At 41.2% G+C, this 23,925-nt stretch overlaps 1 protein-coding gene across 1 annotated transcript in view; it reads left to right on the forward strand.

Moving 5' to 3' along the window:
- Positions 1-23,925, forward strand: part of MADD (MAP kinase activating death domain) — a 372,537-nt gene that overhangs the window by 237,660 nt on the left and 110,952 nt on the right. The window contains exons 25-27 of the mRNA XM_053720335.1: positions 9,949-10,011; positions 15,077-15,197; positions 22,210-22,315. Coding sequence (XP_053576310.1) covers positions 9,949-10,011; positions 15,077-15,197; positions 22,210-22,315 — 290 coding nt within the window. The remainder of the gene's footprint in view (positions 1-9,948; positions 10,012-15,076; positions 15,198-22,209; positions 22,316-23,925) is intronic.

The raw sequence follows: 23,925 nt of genomic DNA on the forward strand, positions 1-23,925 counted from the left end.
CTTGCTAAACGTACTACTATTCCTACGGCAGATAGTACCTCCTTTAAAGATCCTTTAGATAGGAAAATTGAATCCTTTCTAAGAAAAGCTTACTTATGTTCAGGTAATCTTCTTAGACCTGCTATATCTTTGGCGGATGTTGCTGCAGCTTCAACTTTTTGGTTAGAAGCTTTAGCGCAACAAGTAACAGATCATAATACTCATAGCATTGTTAATCTTCTTCAACATGCTAATAACTTTATTTGTGATGCCATCTTTGATATCATTAGGGTTGATGTCAGGTATATGTCTTTAGCTATTTTAGCTAGAAGAGCTTTATGGCTTAAAACTTGGAATGCTGATATGTCTTCTAAGTCAACTTTGCTTTCCCTTTCTTTCCAGGGTAATAAATTATTTGGTTCACAGTTGGATTCCATTATTTCAACTGTTACTGGGGGGAAAGGAACTTTTTTACCACAGGATAAAAAAATCTAAAGGTAAATTTAGGTCCGCTAATCGTTTTCGTTCCTTTCGTCATAATAAGGAACGAAAGCCTGATCCTTCCCCTACAGGAACAGTATCAGTTTGGAAACCATCTCCAGTCTGGAATAAATCCAAGCCCTTTAGAAAGCCAAAGCCAGCTCCCAAGTCCACATGAAGGTGCAGCCCTCATTCCAACCCAGCTGGTAGGGGGCAGATTACGTTTTTTCAAAGAAATTTGGATCAATTCGATTCACAATCTTTGGATTCAGAACATTGTTTCACAAGGGTACAGAATAGGCTTCAAGATAGGGCCTCCTGCAAGAAGATTTTTTCTTTCCCGTGTCCCAATAAATCCAGTGAAGGCTCAAGCATTTCTGAAATGTGTTTCAGATCTAGAGTTGGCTGGAGTAATTGTGCCAGTTCCAGTTCTGGAACAGGGGCTGGGGTTTTACTCAAATCTCTTCATTGTACCAAAGAAGGAGGATTCCTTCAGACCAGTTCTGGATTTAAAAATATTGAATCGTTATGTAAGGATACCAACATTCAAAATGGTAACTATAAGGACTATTCTGCCTTTTGTTCAGCAAGGGCATTATGTCCACAATAGATTTACAAGATGCATATCTGCATATTCCGATTCATCCAGATCACTATCAGTTTCTGAGATTCTCTTTCCTAGCCAAGCATTACCAGTTTGTGGCTCTGCCGTTTGGCCTAGCAACAGCTCCAAGGATTTTTACAAAGGTTCTTGGTGCCCTTCTATCTGTAATCAGAGAACAGGGTATTGTGGTATTTCCTTATTTGGACGATATCTTGGTACTTGCTCAGTCTTCACTTTTAGCAGAATCTCATACGAATCAACTTGTATCGTTTCTTTGAGAACATGGTTGGAGGATCAATTTACCAAAGAGTTCGTTGACTCCTCAGACAAGGGTAACCTTTTTAGGTTTCCAGATAGATTCAGTGTCCATGACTCTGTCACTGACGGACAAAAGACGTCTGAAATTGGTTTCAGCTTGTCGAAACCTTCAGTCTCAATCATTCCCTTCGGTAGCCTTATGCATGGAAATTCTAGGTCTTATGACTGCTGCATCGGACGCGATCCCCTTTGCTCGTTTTCACATGCGACCTCTTCAGCTCTGTATGCTGAACCAGTGGTGCAGGGATTATACAAAGATATCGCAATTAATATCTTTAAAACCGATCGTACGACACTCTCTGACGTGGTGGACAGACCACCATCGTTTAGTTCAGGGGGCTTCTTTTGTTCTTCCGACCTGGACTGTGATCTCAACAGATGCAAGTTTGACAGGTTGGGGAGCTGTATGGGTGTCTCTGACAGCACAAGGGGTTTGGGAATCTCAGGAGGCGAGATTACCAATCAACATTTTGGAACACCGTGCGATTTTCAGAGCCCTTCAGTCATGGCTTCTTCTAAAGAGAGAGTCATTCATTTGTTTTCAGACGGACAATGTCACAACTGTGGCATATGTCAATCATCAAGGAGGGACTCACAGTCCTCTGGCTATGAAAGAAGTATCTCGAATACTTGTTTGGGCGGAATCCAGCTCCTGTCTAATTTCTGCGGTTCATATCCCAGGTATAGACAATTGGGAAGCGGATTATCTCAGTCGCCAGACATTACATCCGGGCGAGTGGTCTCTTCACCCAGAGGTATTTCTTCAGATTGTTCAACTGTGGGGACTTCCAGAAATAGATCTGATGGCTTCTCATCTAAACAAGAAGCTTCCCAGGTATCTGTCCAGATCCAGGGATCCTCAGGCGGAAGCAGTGGATGCATTATCACTTCCTTGGAAGTATCATCCTGCCTATATCTTTCCGCCTCTAGTTCTTCTTCCAAGAGTGATTTCCAAGATTCTAAAGGAGTGTTCGTCTGTTCTGCTGGTGGCTCCAGCATGGCCTCACAGGTTTTGGTATGCAGATCTTGTCCAGATGGCCACTTGCCAACCGTGGACTCTTCCGTTAAGACCAGACCTTCTATCGCAAGGTCCTTTTTTCCATCAGGATCTCAAATCATTAAATTTGAAGGTATGGAGATTGAACGCTTGATTCTCAGTCATAGAGGTTTCTCTGACTCCGTAATTAATACTATGTTACAGGCTCGTAAATCTGTATCTAGGAAGATATATTATCGAGTCTGGAAGACTTACATTTCTTGGTGTTCTTCTCATCATTTTTCCTGGCATTCTTTTAGAATTCCTAGAATTTTACAGTTTCTTCAGGATGGTTTGGATAAAGGTTTGTCTGCAAGTTCCTTGAAAGGACAAATCTCTGCTCTTTCTGTTCTTTTTCACAGAAAGATTGCTAATCTTCCTGATATTCATTGTTTTGTACAGGCTTTGGTTCGTATAAAACCTGTCATTAAGTCAATCTCTTCTCCTTGGAGTATGAATTTGTTTCTGGGGGCTCTTCAAGCTTCTCCGTTTGAACCTATGCATTCGCTGGATATTAAATTACTTTCTTGGAAAGTTTTGTTTCTTTTGGCCATCTCTTCTGCTAGAAGAGTTTCTGAATTATCTGCTCTTTCTTGTGAGTCTCCTTTTCAGATTTTTCATCAGGATAAGGCGGTGTTGCGAACTTCATTTAAATTTTTACCTAACGTGAATTCTAACAACATTAGTAGAGAAATTGTGGTTCCTTCATTGTGTCCTAATCCTAAGAATTCTAAGGAAAGATTGTTGCATTCTTTGGATGTAGTTAGAGCTTTGAAATATTATGTTGAAGCTACTAAAGATTTTCGAAAGACTTCTAGTCTGTTATCTTTTCCGGTTCCAGGAAAGTGATGGGGATATGGACTAGCGCCTACTCAATACCCTTGTTTGTTTTGGCCATCTCTTCTGCTAGAAGAGTTTCTGAATTATCTGCTCTTTCTTGTGAGTCTCCTTTTCTGATTTTTCATCAGGATAAGGCAGTTTTGCGAACTTCATTTAAATTTTTACCTAAGGTTGTGAATTCTAACAACATTAGTAGAGAGATTGTAGTTCCTTCATTGTGTCCTAATCCTAAGAACTCTAAGGAAAGATTGTTGCATTCTTTGGATGTAGTTAGAGCTTTGAAATATTATGTTGAAGCTACTAAAGATTTCCGAAAGACTTCTAGTCTATTTGTTATCTTTTCTGGTTCTAGGAAAGGTCAGAAGGCTTCTGCCATTTCTTTGGCATAGTGGTTAAAGTCTTTGATTCATCATGCTTATGTTGAGTCGGGTAGAACTCCGCCTCAAAGGATTACAGCTCATTCAACTAGGTCAGTCTCTACTTCCTGGGCATTTAGGAATGAAGCTTCGGTTGATCAGATTTGCAAAGCAGCAACTTGGTCTTCTTTGCATACTTTTACTAAATTCTACCATTTTGATGTGTTTTCTTCCTCAGAAGCAGTCTTTGGTAGAAAAGTACTTCAGGCAGCTGTTTCAGTTTGATTCTTCTGCTTATATTTTCAGTTTTTTTCATTATAAGATTTAAACTTTGTTTTGGGTGTGGATTATTTTTCAGCGGAATTGGCTGTCTTTATTTTATCCCTCCCTCTCTTGTGACTCTTGCGTGGAAGATCCACATCTTGGGTATTCATTATCCCATACGTCACTAGCTCAGTGACTCTTGCTAATTACATGAAAGAAAACATAATTTATGTAAGAACTTACTTGATAAATTCATTTCTTTCATATTAGCAAGAGTCCATGAGGCCCACCCTTTTTTTGTTTTGGTTATGATTTTTTCGTATAAAGCACAATTATTCCAATTCCTTATTTTTTATGCTTTCGCACTTTTTTTCTTATCACCCCACTTCTTGGCTATTCGTTAAACTGATTTGTGGGTGTGGTGAGGGGTGTATTTATAGGCATTTTGAGGTTTGGGAAACTTTGCCCCTCCTGGTAGGAATGTATATCCCATACGTCACTAGCTCATGGACTCTTGCTAATATGAAAGAAATGTATTTATCAGGTAAGTTCTTACATAAATTATGTTTTTTCTCACTGTCTGGATGCTTTTGCCCTGATACATAACACCCTTTTATTCTTAAATGGAAAGAGTCCACAGCTGCATTCATTACTTTTGGGAAATAAGAACCTGGCTACCAGGAGGAGGCAAAGACAACCCAGCCAAAGGCTTAAATACTCCTCCCACTCCTCTTATCACCAAGTCATTCTTTGCCTTTTGTCCCAGGAGGTTGTCAGAGAAGTGTCAGAATTTTTAATTTTTGTTTTTTGTCTCTTATGGTAGGTAGTACTCTTCGGCATGGGACAGGAGTTTTAAGTAGTCCTGTCAGTCTCTCAGTGAGGGCTTGGATGAATGTTAGAGTCCGGAGATGCAGGGGAGAGTCTTTCTGCGAAACCATCCCGACTCAGATTAACAGCTCCTCAAGCAATCGGTGTTGCCGAGCTTCGCTCCGCTGCCTACTTTCTTCTCTCAAGTCCATGGCGGAGGTGATGCTACTATCCATCACACTTGAAAGGCTGTGTTCCTGTTCCACGCCGTAGATTCCGGGAAGATCGTTTCATTTTACTTCTTCAACAATGTACTGTAATGTGAATGTTTTCCCGAGAGGATACCACCGTGCGGGTCTAACTTATCAAAGGGTTTCAGTGAGTCTCTTGTAGTATCTTGGAATCGAGGGTTAATAGCTCCTGAGGGGGGTTATGGATGTTTGTTATGTGATTCAACCTGCTTATGTGTGATGTTTATAGGCTCGTGGTTTGGAACATTGAGGCCTTTGGAAGTGACGCAGCCTTTTGGTTGGGCGCACTTTTTTTGACTGTACGGTTCACCTTGTGTTCGGGCGTCGGACTGTACAGTTCACCTTGTGTTCGGGCGTCGTTCCGTTCTGTTTTCTATTTCCGCATTCCCGACTGTGTGGTCATAGGAGGTGGTGAGAGCCCCAGCCATTGGGGGTGTCAGGTGCCGTTTTTGTTTTTACTACTTTAGTCCATATTTATATATACTTTATCCAGTTATGGAAGATTCTGATGCTGAGACTGTGCTAATTTCAGATTCAATTATAGAGGATTTTGATACTAAGACTATTTTGATTTCAGATTCTGTGTCCAGTGACGAATCCGGATTGACCTTGTTGACACATGTCAACCAGTTTTGTTCTGTATGCCATTTCAGAGCGCCTGGTTCCTCGGGCTTGGGGAATCAAGGGACTGCTGAGCCATCCGCCTCTGGGGGTTCTGTCCTCCGATAGGCGAGTTCCCTACCAATTCATACTTCTACACATGTGGGTGACCCAGTTTCTGATTCCTCCATGCAGGGTGGCGTGTTCCCCCCCGGAGGTTGCAGTATATTTTTGCTTCCACATAATGTTGGCGATTGTTAGTCTGCTGAGTCCAGACGTTTATTTGAGAATGTGCTTGTGCCCTATTCTCCTGGGCCTTCCGCCTTGGGGAGGGCCTCTACAGTTCCCCGCGGGTGCAACTGTCCCTGAGTGTTGTGCCTTTCGTTACAGGATTGTGCGCCTTTGCGTATTGCTCAGATATGTTTTTCAGTTATTGAATGACCCTATCGTTACCAGATACAGAGATTTTCAGTCTGCTAATTCGAATGGGGCACCTCATTAGAAATTTGGGGATGAAGTAATCTCCTGATTGTCATTTTGTTTGAGATCTTTCCCAGTTTTGAAAGATGGGGCTCCGTTTTGGCTGGTCCTGCGGGTAGACCTGTATCTTTTTGGGCGTTAACCTCCGGGTTGTCTTATGTTTTATTTATATCCGATTATAGAATGTCTTTTTATTTGTTTTTGTTTCCTTTGGGAACCTTCTGGGATTTATACTCTTTATTACTTCTTCGGAAGTTGTTTTGGACATGTTAAGTCCTATGTTAAAAATGTCTGTTTTCTGTTTTTTCCCCTATGAGGGAGAATTTATGTAGCTTGCCGGATTTGGATCCTAGGTGCAGGCTGGTCTTGTCGGGTTTGTTCGGTCTTGCGACTGTTCAGACACGTGGCGCTGTTCTGCTTGGCTGGTTCGGTAGACGAGCAGAGTCCTCTGGTTATCATTGTTTTTCATGTTCAACTAAGCATTCGAGAGGACCTGTGGGTCCGTGAGGTGGGAGGGATTATTCAGTCCTTATAGCCTTCAGTCATAGATGGTCAGGCAGGGGAGTTTTCCGCTGCGTCACTCTATCTGACATCTGATTTCATCAGAACTTAGAGTTTTCCTCCCCATGTGGTGGAGGGTGGGAGGGCTTAATGCCCCTAACTGCAGTTGAGCGGTTTGGCCTTCATTTTTTGTAGGCCTTTTGATTGTCCTTTTGTGCTTGATCCAACACCTTTTATAGGATAGCTGTCTAGCATGCGGAAGGTTTGCAGTTTGAAACCAGTTGCAGCTCTTGCCACCTTTCAGGTGTACACGTAAGCTGTTTGTAGTGTATCTGCGGCTCTTACTTTTTGAGCAGTACTGTCTGTCTGAGTTATAAGAGACCTATGGGTCTTCTATTGTCTCCGGGTGAGTTGGATCTCCTTTTAGGTATCTGTGTTTCCGGGTAATGGTTGTTCCCTCTGGGTTTTCCGGAGCTGGGTTGGCTTAGTGCCTTTTTCTTCCTTGTGTCCTCTGCTTGTGCGGACGTGATACGGAGACTAGTCCTGCTAGTAGGAATTTTTTGACCTCGAGGTATCCCTTGGTTGTCCTTAGGCTCTGAGAAGTATCTTCATACGACTTCTAGCCTTGCTCCTTGGAGTGTTAGACTTTAGCTAGGGATGGTTCCTTCCTTTGGTTGGGGCTTTAGAGTTCTTCTCGCTATCTGGATTCTTTGGATATGCATGCCCATACCCTTGTGTCTGGCTTTTTGGCCAGTTGGGGTGTTTAGTTCTAGGGTAAGTTTTTCCTGAACTATTAGGTGCCTGGGCCTCTTTTTCTCCCTGAGACTTCCGGTTGCTGAAGCTTCGCTTGGCCTTTTTCCTGACCCAGTCTAGGGTGGTTTTGGAATCTTGGTTCTCGGGGCTGTTCGGGGTGTTCCACTGTAGTGGGAACTTGGGATAATGTCCTTGCTCCATATACCTAACCTTGTAATGGTTGGCCAGGTTTTCTGAGTATTTTATACTCTTTGCCACAGAGTAGCCCATTTCATCTGGTGGTTAGCCATGTGGCTTGAGCCTCAAGGGTGGTTGGTTCATACCCAGCTTCTGGAGTTGGATATCAAATTTCTGGTGCGCCTTAGGGTGGCATTCCCCTGGTCATCTTGCCAGTGTTCCCGTGGATCCCTGCTCTGCAGGCGAATGGGTTGGCTGTGCCTCTGCTTGGCAAGCTACTTTTAGGGGGGTCCTTTTCTAGGACATCTGTGTTTGGGAATTTCTCTTCCCATTAGCCGGTGGCTTCGGACCTTGAGGACAGTTGTTGCCCTTCCGGCATCATCCCTTTTCTTTAGAGGATATTCTCCTCCCTATGGAGATGGAGTCCTTGCTTGGGGCTTCTCCTGGATGGGAGGCGGAAAGGTGGCATTGGTTCCCCCTGGGGTCTTGCTGGCTCCAAGCAGACTTGTTGGGCCTTTATTTTGATAGATCCTTAGGTCTATGGCCTTGTCTGTTTTCAGAGTCGGGTTGTACTTGTACTCTGTGGGGATGGCTGTGCTATCCTTACGCTAGTTCCTGTACCTGTTTCTGGATTTTTTTGTTCCCCTGTCTTGGATCCCTGAGACTGGGTTGATCGAGCTGGGTGTGGGTCTGCAAGTCAGGATGGCCAAGCGGTCTAAGGAGCTGCGTTCGGGTCGCAGTCTCCTCTGGATGTGTGAGCTTTGTTGAGTCTATCCTGTTAGCTTAGTCTGCTAGGGTATAGATTTTCTTTTCAACTTGCTCCATTGATTTCAGAAGAGGGTTTACTCTTCATTCGGGTTCTGAGGGTATACTCTCCTTCTCAGGGGGCCTCGATTGAGGTTTTGTGTTCCCCTTTTTAGGGACCTGTGTGTAGGTCCGGCGACTTTGGTTGCCTGGAGCGTGCCCTCTGCCTGGGGGTTGCTTTTGCGGTCTGTTTCTTGCTTGACTGCTTCTTCTTCCTCACAAGTACCCTCTGTGTCGTCCTGTTATGGACTCTATGTTCTCAAACTTAGGGTTTTTTAACCTGGGGGTATTACACACTTTTTCATGGTCGAATGCTTTGGTATTCTATGGTCAGACACTGGGAGGACTTTGCCTCTTCAGTTGCATTCCGTGCTTGCAGGATGTTGGGCAGACGTCTGTTCTGTCTCTGTGCCTGTTCTTATCCCGGGTTTTGCTTGGTATAGGCGTGGCCTCCTTTTCCCTGTTTGGGCCCTTTTGGGTCTCTGTGAGCTGGGCTCACTCGTGGAGGTGTTCTTTTTTTGTATTAGGGGACATTTCGGTTTCCTTGGTTCTCTTTTGCATTGTTCCCTTGGGGGTTTCGGCTGGTTTCTCAATTTGTGGAAATGAGCGGTCGGGAACCGTTTGTTGGGCGACGGTGTCTCCTGGCGGACTGTTGGCTCAGTCGAGTCTGTTTGCGGTCTCTAGTTTGGCTTCTGGACTAACTGTGAGTCAGTGTCATCGGGGCTTTTCCTCTTAAAGTTTTCTCGGCTTCGTATGAAGCGGGGTTTTTTATTGGTTAGAGGTTCAGGCCTGGTACCCTCAGTATGGGCCGCCTATTGTGCCCTCCCGTCTTGACATTCAGTGTCCTCTATAGCTTGGGTATTGTTTTCCCAAAAGTAATGAATGCAGCTGTGGACTCTTTCCATTTAAGAAGAAAAACATAAATTATGCTTACCTGATAATTTCCTTTTCTTCTGATGGAAAGAGTCCACAGCTCACCACCCGTAATTTTATGTGGGGCGTCCTTATATTCTTCTGGCACCTTTCACCCTGATATTTCTTCTACTGTTACTTGTTCCTCGGCAGAATGACTGGGGGATGAGGGAAGTGGGAGGAGTATTTAAGCCTTTGGCTGGGTTGTCTTTGCCTCCTCCTGTTGGCCAGGTTCTTATTTCCCAAAAGAAATGAATGCAGCGGTGGACTCTTTCCATCAGAAGAAAAGGAAATTATCAGGTAAGCATAATTTTATGTTTTTTAAATCTGGTCAGGTCCAGATATGTGATAAACGCATGGGAGCCCACAACTACATTCATTCACAATATTGACCATCCCTGTGCACCATTCCAAGTTTTTTTTGCAGGGTAATGCTCCTTGACTAATCTTGGTGTAATAACGCAATTTTCATTTTCCTCACACATCCTTCCTGCTCCTACCCTGGTCTTCCCTCATTGTCCCCTTCTCTATCACCCTTTTTGAGAGGTTCTCCCCAACCCTTCCCTTAGTCATCCCATGCTTGCCCCTACTACCAGCCACATCTCTCCATGGTGGCCCCTACCCTCTTCCTTTAGTAACGTTTTTTTCATCCTGGCCCTCACATTGTGGTCACTCATTTTCACCCTGGCTCTATAATTATGTGAATCTTATCCTTGCCGCATCTATTTCTGTCGCCCTTCTTTCTATTTCTCATGCTGCCTTGTGTTGTGGGCTGGCTGTACACAGGAAGAGATAAGGGCTCCGTCTGGGATCAGCTTGAAGATGCAGCCATGGAAACCTTCTCACTGAGTAATATGCACAGTTTCCTATCTAGTGATGCTGGCATGCTGTCTGTGTGGTTGTTATTTGCTTGCTTGTGATTCCATTTAATATGCAGGAAAGACCTAGGCTTTCCTGTAGCTTGCATGCTGTCTCCTTAGGTCTGTCTCGTTGTGCTTTACGTTTTTAAATTTCTCTCTTCCTTCTCAGACATGAGGTGGAGATTAAAGGGACATGAAACACAAATTTTTTCTTTCATGATTTAGGTAGAGCATACTTCTTTTCAATGTACTTCTTTTATGTAATTTGCTTCATTCTTTTAGTATACTTTGTTGAAAAGCATATCTAGATTGGGTCAGTAACTGGGAGCTAGCTGCTGAGTGGTGTCTGCACATATATGCCTCTTGTGATTGGCTTACCAATGTGTTTAGCTACTTCCCAGTAGTGCATTTCTGCTCTTTAATAAAGAATACCAAGAGAATAAAGCACAATTGATATAGAAGTAAATTATAATTTTTTTTTTACAAATGTATGCTTTATCTAAATCATGAAAGAAAATGTTTGGGTTTTAGGTCTCTTTAAAGCCTGAATTTGTGGCATGGTGTTAGACTTGCATATGTTTGTTATTAAAGATAGCAGAACTTGCTTGTAGTTTAGTACCATCTTGTATGCTTTCTATTAGAACAGCATGTGACCATTATAACTGAATGTTTAAAGGGAAAGTACAAAAAGAAAACAATCTAATGTGTTGCTTGCTCATAACTGTGTGTTTATTCTCCAGCAAAGGGGTTAAATACATTGTTACAATCGGCTCCAAAGCCGTGTACTACCGGGGCCTAGCTGAGCACATATGGTGAACCAATGACAATAGGCTTATGTGTGTACCGTGTTCTCCACAGAAAATGTTTCCAGCCAGGGGTGTAATAAAGTAGCCGTGTAATACTTTTGCAATATTATAACATTTTCTGTTATTTCTAAACTATCCAAAGCACAAATTAATTGCATAAGTTAAAGGAACATGAAAGCCAAATTTGTTCTTTTATGATTCAGATAGCGCATTCAATTTTAAACAACTTTCCATTGTACTTAATGTATCTAATTTGCTTCTTTCCTCTTAATATCCTTTGTTGAAGAAACAGCAATGCACATAAATGAGCCAATAACAGGAGATATATATGTGCAGCCACCAATCAGCAGCTTCTGAGCCTACTTAGGTATGCTTTTCAACAAAGAATACTAAGAGAACGGAAAATAATAGATAATAGAAGTAAATTTGAAAGTTGCTTTAAATTACACACTCTCTCTGAATTATCAAAGAAAGGGTTTGGGTGTCATGGCCCTTTAACATAAATTGATTTTTTGATATGTGCAGCAAACCTTAACTTTAATACTAGCTAATAGAATAGAATAGAATGGTCAAAAAAAGAAATGTGCCCTTGGCAAACTTGTTACAACTTTACGCTTAAATCAAGGATATTTGTTACAACTTTACGCTTAAATCAAGGATATTTGTTACAACTTTACGCTTAAATCAAGGATATTTGTTACAACTTTACGCTTAAATCAAGGATATTTGTTACAACTTTACGCTTAAATCAAGGATATTTGTTACAACTTTACGCTTAAATCAAGGATATAAGGATATTACACCTTGGCCTAACACCTAGTAGAAGCAAATAAGATTCACATTACTCTCTAATATCTAATAAACATTATTTTTCTTACTCTTATTTCTCTCTCTTACAATTTGGGACACTGGATGGTTTTATTGTACCACTCGATTTATGTATATGTTTTGTCTACTGTTAAAATAACAAGTTACCCAAACTGTATCTAAATCTGAGCGGATTAATATATTATGCTTTGTATACCTAAGTATGCTTTAATGCTGATCTCTTATTCCAATACAGCTGGTTAAAAGAAAAAAAGAGATGTGAATGGGTGCATTTCTGTGACATACGCAGATATCCTGTGAGGGCCTGTGCACCAGTATTTAGACACTACACCTGCTCAGAGGGTCAGCAGTAGCTTGTATGACACAAATTAGGTCTTCAGAAGCAATACACGCCACAGCCAGCTCTCTGAGAAGGTGTGGTGTTTCAATAATTGTGCACGGGCCCTCACAGTATATGTGCATATGCTGCAGAAAAACAGTAACACCTTTTACTAGAAACAGTTTTGCTAATGGATGCATATTGAAAAAATTGCTTCTATTTTACTTTGAAATGCTCCCATGCACATTTTTTTTACCCATTCTATACCTTTAATATTGACTTACATTTTTGCAGATTGGTTTGTTAAATAAACCATGTGGTCTACCCAAAGGGATATTAAACCCACATTTTTTCTTTTATGATTCGGATAGAGCAGGCAATTTTAAACAGCTTTCTAATTTACTCCTATTAGCAATTTTTCTTTGTTCTCATGGTGTGAATGTAAGCTAAGTTCAGCACCCTGGCTAGTGCTTGCTGATTGGTGGCTACATTTAGCCAACAATAAGCAAGTGCAACCCAGGTTCTAAATAAAAAATGGACCGGCTTGTAAGCTTTACATTCCTGATCTTCAAATAAAGATACAAAGAGAAGGAAGAAAAATTGATAATAGGAGTAAATTAGAAAGTTGCTTAAAATTGTATGCTCTGTCTGAATCATAAGTTTAATTTTGACTTTAGTGTCCCTTTTAAATAAGTCCAGGGGAGAATACTGATATAGCCACTAGATAGCTTCCTGTAATGCATTGCTGATCCTGAGCATAAGAGAACAACGTAAATAAAAGTAAATTGAACGTCTCTTAAAATTGCATGCTCTAGCGTAAGCATGGGAATTTGTGTCTTTCATATCCCTTTAAAACTATATATAATATTCATAGTAAATATGACACAGTTCAATTGTCATTAATATTTTTTGTTTATGATCTTACAATTCTACAGCACAATAAGAAATTAAAGTATCAAATCTAATCGCATTTGGATACATTTCTAGAGCCCAGTATAATCTGCTGTGACCACTTTCATAATTTAAGTGATATTTATTCCAATTTACTTATCACATTTTTTTGTTCTCTTGGTATGCTTTGTTGAAAAACAGGTGAGTTGCCTCAGGAGCATGCACATGTCTCGTGCACTGTATTGGGGCAGTTTTTCAAGAATGCTTTTAACAGTGTTACACTGTTGCCATCTAGTGCTCAAAAAATGTATAACACTTTTAGCAGCCTATAGTGCTTCAGACATGTGCATGTTACCTACCTATATATGCTCTTCAATGAAGAATACCATGCCAATTTGAAAATTGAAGTAAATAGAATTGTACGCTGTATCAGAATTATGAAAGAAAAATGCTGGCTTTCACGTCCTTTTAGGGACAACGCACAGCTATTAAACACACAAAAAATATATTTCCTAAAATTGTCTAGTGGCACAGTGTCAGGTTGCAGGGTACACTCTCTGCTGTTCACCCCTCCCCGGGGGGCTCTTTTAATTGCAGCCGCCCAAAGCACAAATATGTAGTTCTGCTTTTTCCTGGAGCCACAAAAACGACAGCACAAATTCTTGGTTTGCTTTTTTCCATGGGCTATAAAACTAGTGTAGAGGGCCATATGTGGGGCTGCCAGGTGGCCATTCCTGACTTTCATGAAAACATAAAATGTGGATTGCTTAATAGTGAAACAGCACTCTAAGGAACGTACCTTTTACCCAAAAGGAGGGTGCTTGCACAAATAAGCGGAAGCTTACCCTTATCTGTACCAGGTGGCGGTTCATAGCTCAAAACGCTGCACTCTGGGGTATACTCAGAATTTAAACAAGTGAGTGCATTATATACATGTATTTGCAGGAGTGGAAACCTATCACTATTATTTGCTAGTCATGGGCCAAAGCTACTAGTTCAAAGGGAAAAATTTACCAGTCCACTTAGTGTTAAAGATTAGATTTTTTTTTTTGCTTACTTGTTTAGGACTAGTGGACATTTCCAGCCCTGTGTGTTTGCATATAGAGAGTTAGACATACATTTGTAGAAAATCCATTTGATTGTATGGAAGTTCACATGCATTTCAGTTTCACAAATTGTTCTCTACTGTTTGAACAGCTGCAATGAAATTAGCAGCGAGAGATGTAGGGCGGTGCTCTTCCAAACAACTAATATCACAAGGGTTATTATTAAGCCATTTTAGTTAAGGAAAAAGATAAATGTTTCAAATTAACGTCTACAAGTGATTGTTCAGAAACGAGCAGACAGTAGATTTAATAGCGAATGTTCCCTACAAAATACATCTGTCATAAGGTAGTTTTTGTGCTTGAGTGCTCACGGCGGTGCACTTTGTCAGATTTAATACAGTTACAGAGACCAGTGCATAAATCAGGATATTATTAGACTGTAAATTGTTGAACCTGCAGAGCCAGAATGCTATAATTTTGAACTATTATATCCACTAATCCTGAGAGGTGTGAATACAAAATCACACCAGGCCATTCAGTGCATACGATTCCTTAGTATAATTATATTGGAATCTAGCTGGATTGTAGACACTCTTTCTCTTATCAGTTCATGCATATTCAAGCAGTATGGGCAGTTGCATACAACATCCTACTTCATTAGGTCTTATTTTTACTATTAAAGTGTAAGCTTTTGTGTGTTTAAAGCATCATTTTTAAACTGCCTTATGTGTGTTTAGATGTTTGCTATATGTTTGTGCATTAAATATAGTTATTAAACCCATATTTTTTCTTTCATGTTTCAGATAGTGAATACAATTTTAAACGACTTTCTAGTTTACTATTATCTAATTTGTTTCATTCTCTTGCTATCCTTTGTTAAAGAAGCAGCAATGCATTACTGGGGACTAGTTAATGCATTGGGTGAGCCAATAAGATGAGGCACATATGTGCAGCCAACAATCGGCAGCGGAAGAGCCTACCTAGGTATCATTTTCAACAAATTATATCAAGAGAACAAATTAATAGAAGTCAATTGGAAAGTTGTTTAAAATCACATGCTCTATCTGAATCACAAAAGAAAACAATAGTGTTTCACGTCCCTTTAATCTTTGTGTACATGCTAAAAACAGGCCCTGTGTGCTCTGAAGTCTGAATATCTTCTAGGTAAGGAACGATCCACTCTATGGGACCAGATGCAGTTTTGGGAAGATGCTTTCCTTGATGCAGTCATGTTGGAGAGGGAAGGAATGGGCATGGACCAAGGACCTCAGGAGATGATAGACAGGTGAGACCTTTCTTTTGACTAATTTTTTTTTTTTTTACTACATATGTATTGTTCGTTAATAGAAGACTCTGTTCTCCATTGAAAATGTTGCTTCTCAGTGGCATTATGAGGTAGCTGTATGGGAGCAGTGAAACACTTTGCAAAATGATAAAAAAAAAATCTGCTATCCAAAGCACAAATTAATTGCATAATTTAACATACATTTATTTAATGATAATTTGTGCAATAAGCATTTAATTCAAATATTAGATAATAATTAGATAAATATTAGATAATAATGCTAAAAAAAAAAAAACTTATTTAGATCGGGAAATTTAAACAACTTTCCAATTTACTTATTATCATTACATTTGCTTTGTCCTCTTGGTATTCTTTGTTGAAAGCTAAACCTAGGTAGGCTCATATGCTAATTTCTTAGCCTTTGAAGCTGCCTCTTGACAGTTTTTCACAGCTAGACAATGCTAGTTTGTGTGCCATATAGATAGCATTGTGCTCACTCCCGTGAAGTTAGCACTGATTGGCTAAAATGCATGTCTGTCAAAAGAACTGAGATAAGGGGCAGTTTACAGAGGTTTAGATACATGGTAATCACAGAGGTAAAAAGTGTATTAATATAATCGTGCTGGTTATGCAAAACTGGAGAAAGGGTAATAGTGATTATCTTTTTTAAACAATAAAAAAAAATCGGAGTAGACTGTCCCTTTAAATTTTAGCCAGGTGGTCCGTAAAATCAGCCAGGCGGGTGGGGCACCCATTTAAAAAGTTCCTGGAATGAACACTGAAAGATTTTCTCCAACATAGGTGTGTCCGGTCCACGGCGTCATCCTTACTTGTGGGATATTCTCTTCCCCAACAGGAAATGGCAAAGAGCCCAGCAAAGCTGGTCACATGATCCCTCCTAGGCTCCGCCTACCCCAGTCATTCTCTTTGCCGTTGCACAGGCAACATCTCCACGGAGATGGCTAAGAGTTTTTTGGTGTTTAAATGTAGTTTTTATCCTTCAATCAAGTGTTTGTTATTTTAAAATAGTGCTGGTATGTACTATTTACTCTGAAACAGAAAAGAGATGAAGATTTCTGTTTGTAAGAGCAAGATGATTTTAGCAGACGTTACTAAAATCGATTGCTGTTTCCACACAGGACTGTTGAGATGAAGTAACTTCAGTTGGGGGAAGCAGTTGGCAGACTTTTCTGCCTGAGGTATGACTGGCCACATTTCTAACAAGACTTTGTAATGCTGGAAGGCTGTCATTTCCCCTATGGGGACCGGTAAGCCATTTTCTTAGATTAAGTATAAGAATAAAGGGCTTTATAAGGGCTTTAAAAAACTGGTAGACATTTTTCTGGGCTAAAACGATTACTTTGCTAAGCATATTTGGCAGATTATAACTCTTAATAGTTATTATAATCTTGGGGATTGTTGTTAAAAAAACGGCAGGCACTGTATGGACACCTTTTTCAGATGGGGGCCTTTTCTAGTCATAGGCAGAGCCTCATTTTCGCGCCACTAATGCGCAGTTGTTTTTGGAAAGCAAGGCATGCAGATGCATGTGTGAGGAGCTAAGAACCACTGAAAAAGCTTATAGAAGGCGTCATTTGGTATCGTATTCCCCTCTGGGCTTGGTTGGGTCTCAGCAAAGCAGATACCTGGGACTGTATAGGGGTTAAATGTAAAAACGGCTCCGGTTCCGTTATTTTAAGGGTTAAAGCTTTCAAATTTGGTGTGCAATACTTTTAAGGCTTTAAGACACTGTGGTGAAATTTTGGTGAATTTTGAACAATTCCTTCATGCTTTTTCGCACATTCAGTAATAAAGTGTGTTCTGTTTAAAATTTAAAGTGACAGTAACGGTTTTATTTTAAAACGTTTTTTGTGCTTTGTTGACAAGTTTAAGCCTGTTTAACATGTCTGAACCATCAGATAAGCGATGTTCTATATGTATGAAAGCCAAGGTTTCTCCCCATTTAAATATATGTGATAATTGTGACATAGTGTCCAAACAAAGTAGGGACAGTGATGCCACAGATAATAATATTGCCCAAGATGATTCCTCTAATGAGGGGAGTAAGCATGGTACTGCATCATCCCCTTCTGTGTCTACACCAGTTTTGCCCACACAAGAGGCCCCTAGTACATCTAGTGCGCCAATACTTATTACCATGCAACAATTAACGGCTGTTATGGATAATTCTATTGCAAACATTTTATCTAAAATGCCTACTTATCAGAGAAAGCGCGATTGCTCTGTTTTAAACACTGAAGAGCAAGAGGACGCTGATGATAACGGTTCTGACATACCCTCACACCAATCTGAAGGGGCCAGGAGGGAGGTTTTGTCTGAGGGAGAAATTTCAGATTCAGGAAAAATTTCTCAACAAGCTGAACCTGATGTTGTAACATTTAAATTTAAATTAGAACATCTCCGCGCACTGCTTAAGGAGGTATTATCTACTCTGGATGATTGTGACAATTTGGTCATTCCAGAGAAATTATGTAAGATGGACAAGTTCCTAGAGGTTCCGGTGCCCCCTGATGCTTTTCCTATACCCAAGCGGGTGGCGGACATAGTAAATAAGGAGTGGGAAAGGCCCGGCATACCTTTTGTTCCTCCCCCTATATTTAAGAAATTATTTCCTATAGTCGACCCCAGAAAGGACTTATGGCAGACAGTCCCCAAGGTCGAGGGGGCGGTCTCTACTCTAAACAAACGCACTACTATTCCCATAGAAGATAGTTGTGCTTTCAAAGATCCTATGGATAAAAAATTAGAGGGTTTGCTTAAAAAGATGTTTGTTCAGCAAGGTTACCTTCTACAACCAATTTCATGCATTGTTCCTGTCACTACGGCAGCGTGTTTCTGGTTCGAAGAACTAGAAAAGTCGCTCAATAAAGAATCTTCGTATGAGGAGGTTATGGACAGAGTTCAAGCACTTAAATTGGCTAACTCTTTTATTTTAGATGCCGCTTTGCAATTAGCTAGATTAGCGGCGAAAATTTCAGGGTTTGCTATCGTGGCGCGCAGAGCGCTTTGGCTAAAGTCTTGGTCAGCGGATGTGTCTTCCAAGACAAAATTGCTTAACATCCCTTTCAAGGGTAAAACACTGTTTGGTCCTGATTTGAAAGAGATTATTTCAGACATCACCGGGGGAAAGGGCCACGCCCTTCCTCAGGATAGGTCTTTTAAGGCTAAAAATAAGCCTAATTTTCGTCCCTTTCGCAGAAACGGACCAGCCTCTAATTCTACATCCTCTAAGCAAGAGGGTAATACTTCTCAACCCAAACCAGCCTGGAGACCGATGCAAGGCTGGAACAAGGGTAAGCAGGCCAAGAAGCCTGCCGCTGCTACCAAAACAGCATGAAGGGATGGCCCCCGATCCGGGACCGGATCTGGTGGGGGGCAGACTTTCTCTCTTTGCTCAGGCCTGGGCAAGAGATGTTCAGGATCCTTGGGCACTAGAAATAGTTTCTCAGGGTTATCTCCTGGAATTCAAGGAACTACCCCCAAGGGGAAGGTTCCACAGGTCTCAATTATCTTCAAACCAAATAAAAAGACAGGCATTCTTACATTGTGTAGAAGACCTGTTAAAGATGGGAGTAATTCATCCAGTTCCAATAGGAGAACAAGGGATGGGGTTTTACTCCAACCTGTTCATAGTTCCCAAAAAAGAGGGAACATTCAGACCAATTTTAGATCTCAAGATCTTAAACAAATTTCTCAGGGTTCCATCGTTCAAAATGGAAACCATTCGAACGATCCTTCCTACCATCCAGGAAGGTCAATTTATGACCACGGTGGATTTAAAGGATGCGTACCTACATATTCCTATCCACAAGGAACATCATCAGTTCCTAAGGTTCGCTTTTCTGGACAAGCATTACCAGTTTGTGGCACTTCCATTCGGATTAGCCACTGCTCCGAGAATTTTCACAAAGGTACTAGGGTCCCTTCTAGCGGTTCTAAGACCAAGGGGCATTGCAGTAGTACCGTACTTGGACGACATCCTGATTCAAGCGTCGTCTCTGTCAAAAGCAAAGGCTCATACGGACATCGTCCTAGCCTTTCTCAGATCTCACGGATGGAAAGTGAACATAGAAAAAAGTTCTCTGTCCCCGTCAACAAGAGTTCCCTTCTTGGGAACAATAATAGACTCCTTAGAAATGAGGATTTTTCTGACAGAGGTCAGAAAATCAAAACTTCTAAGCTCTTGTCAAGTACTTCATTCTGTTCTTCATCCTTCCATAGCGCAGTGCATGGAAGTAATAGGATTGATGGTTGCAGCAATGGACATAGTTCCTTTTGCACGAATTCATCTAAGACCATTACAACTGTGCATGCTCAGACAGTGGAATGGGGATTATACAGACTTGTCTCCGACGATTCAAGTAGATCAAAGGACCAGAGATTCACTCCGTTGGTGGCTGATTCTGGACAATCTGTCACAGGGAATGAGCTTCGGCAGAGCAGAGTGGGTCATTGTCACGACCGACGCCAGTCTGGTGGGCTGGGGCGCGGTCTGGGAACCCCTGAAAGCTCAGGGTCTATGGTCTCGGGAAGAATCTCTTCTCCCGATAAACATTCTGGAACTGAGAGCGATATTCAATGCTCTCAAAGCTTGGCCTCATCTAGCAAAGGCCAAATTCATAAGGTTTCAATCAGACAACATGACGACTGTTGCATATATCAACCATCAGGGGGGAACAAGGAGTTCCCTGGCGATGGAGGAAGTGACCAAGATAATTCAATGGGCGGAGGATCACTCCTGCCACTTGTCTGCAATCCACATCCCAGGAGTGGAAAATTGGGAAGCGGATTTTCTGAGTCGTCAGACCTTCCATCCGGGGGAGTGGGAACTCCATCCGGAAATCTTTGCCCAAATAACTCAATTATGGGGCATTCCAGACATGGATCTGATGGCCTCTCGTCAGAACTTCAAGGTTCCTTGTTACGGGTCCAGATCCAGGGATCCCAAGGCGACTCTAGTAGATGCACTAGTAGCACCTTGGACCTTCAACCTAGCTTATGTATTCCCACCGTTTCCTCTCATTCCCAGGCTGGTAGCCAGGATCAATCAGGAGAGGGCCTCGGTGATCTTGATAGCTCCTGCGTGGCCACGCAGGACTTGGTATGCAGACCTGGTGAATATGTCATCGGCTCCACCATGGAAGCTACCTTTGAGACAGGACCTTCTTGTTCAAGGTCCATTCGTACATCCGAATCTGGTTTCCCTCCAACTGACTGCTTGGAGATTGAACGCTTGATTTTATCAAAGCGTGGGTTGTCAGATTCTGTAATAGATACTCTGATTCAGGCTAGAAAGCCTGTAACTAGAAAAATTTACCATAAGATATGGAAAAAATATATCTGTTGGTGTGAATCTAAAGGATTCCCATGGAACAAGATAAAAATTCCTAAGATTCTATCCTTTCTACAAGAAGGTTTGGAGAAAGGATTATCTGCAAGTTCTCTGAAGGGACAGATCTCTGCTTTATCTGTTTTACTTCACAAAAGGCTGGCAGCTGTGCCAGACGTTCAAGCGTTTGTTCAGGCTCTGGTTAGAATCAAGCCTGTTTACAGACCTTTGACTCCTCCCTGGAGTCTTAATCTAGTTCTTTCAGTTCTTCAAGGGGTTCCGTTTGAACCCTTACATTCCGTAGATATTAAGTTATTATCTTGGAAAGTTTTGTTTTTGGTTGCAATTTCTTCTGCTAGAAGAGTTTCTGAGTTATCTGCTCTGCAGTGTTCTCCGCCCTATCTGGTGTTCCATGCAGATAAGGTGGTTTTGCGTACTAAGCCTAGTTTTCTTCCGAAAGTTGTTTCCAACAAAAATATTAACCAGGAGATAGTTGTACCTTCTTTGTGTCCGAATCCAGTTTCAAAGAAGGAACGTTTGTTACACAATTTGGACGTAGTCCGTGCTCTAAAATTCTATTTAGAGGCCACTAAAGATTTCAGACAAACATCTTCTTTGTTTGTTGTTTATTCTGGTAAAAGGAGAGGTCAAAAAGCAACTTCTACCTCTCTTTCTTTTTGGCTTAAAAGCATTATCCGATTGGCTTATGAGACTGCCGGACGGCAGCCTCCTGAAAGAATCACAGCTCATTCCACTAGGGCTGTGGCTTCCACATGGGCCTTCAAGAACGAGGCTTCTGTTGACCAGATATGTAAGGCAGCGACTTGGTCTTCACTGCACACTTTTGCCAAATTTTACAAATTTGATACTTTGCTTCTTCAGAGGCTATTTTTGGGAGAAAGGTTTTGCAAGCCGTGGTGCCTTCCATTTAGGTGACCTGATTTGCTCCCTCCCTTCATCCGTGTCCTAAAGCTTTGGTATTGGTTCCCACAAGTAAGGATGACGCCGTGGACCGGACACACCTATGTTGGAGAAAACAGAATTTATGCTTACCTGATAAATTACTTTCTCCAACGGTGTGTCCGGTCCACGGCCCGCCCTGGTTTTTTTACTCGGGTCTGATGAATTATTTTCTCTAACTACAGTCACCACGGTATCATATGGTTTCTCCTATGCATATTTCCTCCTGTACGTCGGTCGAATGACTGGGGTAGGCGGAGCCTAGGAGGGATCATGTGACCAGCTTTGCTGGGCTCTTTGCCATTTCCTGTTGGGGAAGAGAATATCCCACAAGTAAGGATGACGCCGTGGACCGGACACACCGTTGGAGAAAGTAATTTATCAGGTAAGCATAAATTCTGTTTTTGTTTTCTTTTCTGGATAATTGCACGACACTATTTGTAAAAGAGAACGATACGTTTTGTTGGGGAGGCGTCGGTCATGATGATTGGTAACTTAGAAAATTGTAATATTCCGAATGCCATATTTTCTGTAACTGTTTTGATGGGTTTTGCTATTGAAGCATTTGTTATAAATGTATGGTAGGTTGTTTATAATTGTTTGATTTTTTTTTTCTTTCCTTTTTTCTATAACAAAATTTAAATACGTTCTTGGACTTCTTAAGATAAATGTCAAAGTTGAATTCCTGTTCTGTTTTCCAAGATATTTCTCTCTTGTGGAACATGACCGGAAGAGACTTGAGGATGATGAAGATCGGCTTTTAGCAACTCTTCTGCACAACATGGTGGCTTTTATGGTGATGATGAAGGTAGATCTTCTGCTGTTTGTCTTCTTCTACAAAAGTGGAAATGCATACACACTTAACTTTGTTCTCAGTTGTATTTCTCAAGAAAAGCTAAAATACAACATTAAAAAATATCTAAATGTAAAAATTACCAATATATTTATAAAAAATATCAAAGGATATGAAAAGAGTTATATGGAAGGTATTTCAAAATTTATATATTTTCAGTATAGTATATTAATAGGTTTTAGATGTTTTTGTTTGGGACAGTAGCTAATTGTTCTTTCAATCTGCGTAAAAACATCCCTACCAGACTGAAGTTTAGGAGCAGTGTTTTAATAAGTCATTGGGACCTTGTAATGATGCCCACAAATCTTTAGCCTTTTAGTGTGCCCTAAAGACAGGTTTGTAGTTTACTGGACTGACTCACTTAAACCCATAACACTAACATCACAAGCCATGTATGACTGAATCTTAGTCTTAAAGGGATACTAAACCCAAATTTATTATTTTATGATTCAGCTAGAGCAGGCAATTTTAAGCAACTTTCTAATTTACTCCTATTATAAAAATGTTTTCGTTCTCTTGGTATCACCAATCAGCAAGCGCTATCCAGGGTGCTGAACCAAAAACGGGCTGACTCCTAAGCTTTCATTACTGCTTTTTCAAATAAAGATATCAAGAGAATGAATAAAATTGATAATAACTTCCGGTGGACAGCGTAAGGAAATGGCAGCAGAAGTTTTCAGCTCTGAAGGAATCTGTTTTTTTGCCCATTGAATCCAGCCCTCCTCTCCTTCCTTGGCATTTCGGATGCCCGGACACTTTAATGGATTCAGGAGTACATCTTCCCTGAGCCCCGGAAGGCGAAGAACGTGAATGTTTCAGACAGACACTGTGTGTAAAAACGGTGCAATTCATTTTGGAATGATGGGAGACTGCACAAACATGATTGCTAAAGATTTGATCGAATTGTTCATGCTGCTCCTAGATGGCTTGGAAGCCTCTTCTTTAGCCCTTTGTGAGGAGATTCGAGCAACTAGACAACGCACTCATTTTTGGATTGGCATCTGTGATTCCTATAAAGACGGCCACATGGAAACTGATCAGTCATCATTTATTGACTCACTGGCTGAGGATGGCCTAGATATCTGACCACAGAGCAATTACTGTAATAGCCATGCAATCGCTGTGGAGATGGAGATCTTGTATCATACACCGGCTTACATGCAAACTGCCTCCAAGGCCTCAATCTCACACCACAAATTGGATAACCCACAAGAATTTCAAACACACTTGGCTCAAGAACCCGGTGATGAATCACTTGAGCGGGAACACGCTATTAGCAAAAGTGAAGAGTTCCCTCATCCTATCCCAGTAGTGGAATGGGACACAGTTGTTTTCGTATGTATGGCGCAGTTGGAGGAGCAGCTAATTTTTTCCTTATTACAGCTTGATTTTGAACGCCTTTGCTGGAAGGGATACTCAAGGGTTTGTTCACCTACTGTTGTTGGATGACCCTGTTCCTGTGATTTCGCTCGGACAGGGTATTGCTTTGGCTCTATCGTCAACGTTGTTATGAAAGTATAGCATCACAATAGTGAACACTGGCCAGTGTTATACAAGAATAAATG

The sequence above is a fragment of the Bombina bombina genome, chromosome 7 (assembly GCF_027579735.1).
Source record: "Bombina bombina isolate aBomBom1 chromosome 7, aBomBom1.pri, whole genome shotgun sequence".
NCBI lineage: Eukaryota > Metazoa > Chordata > Amphibia > Anura > Bombinatoridae > Bombina > Bombina bombina.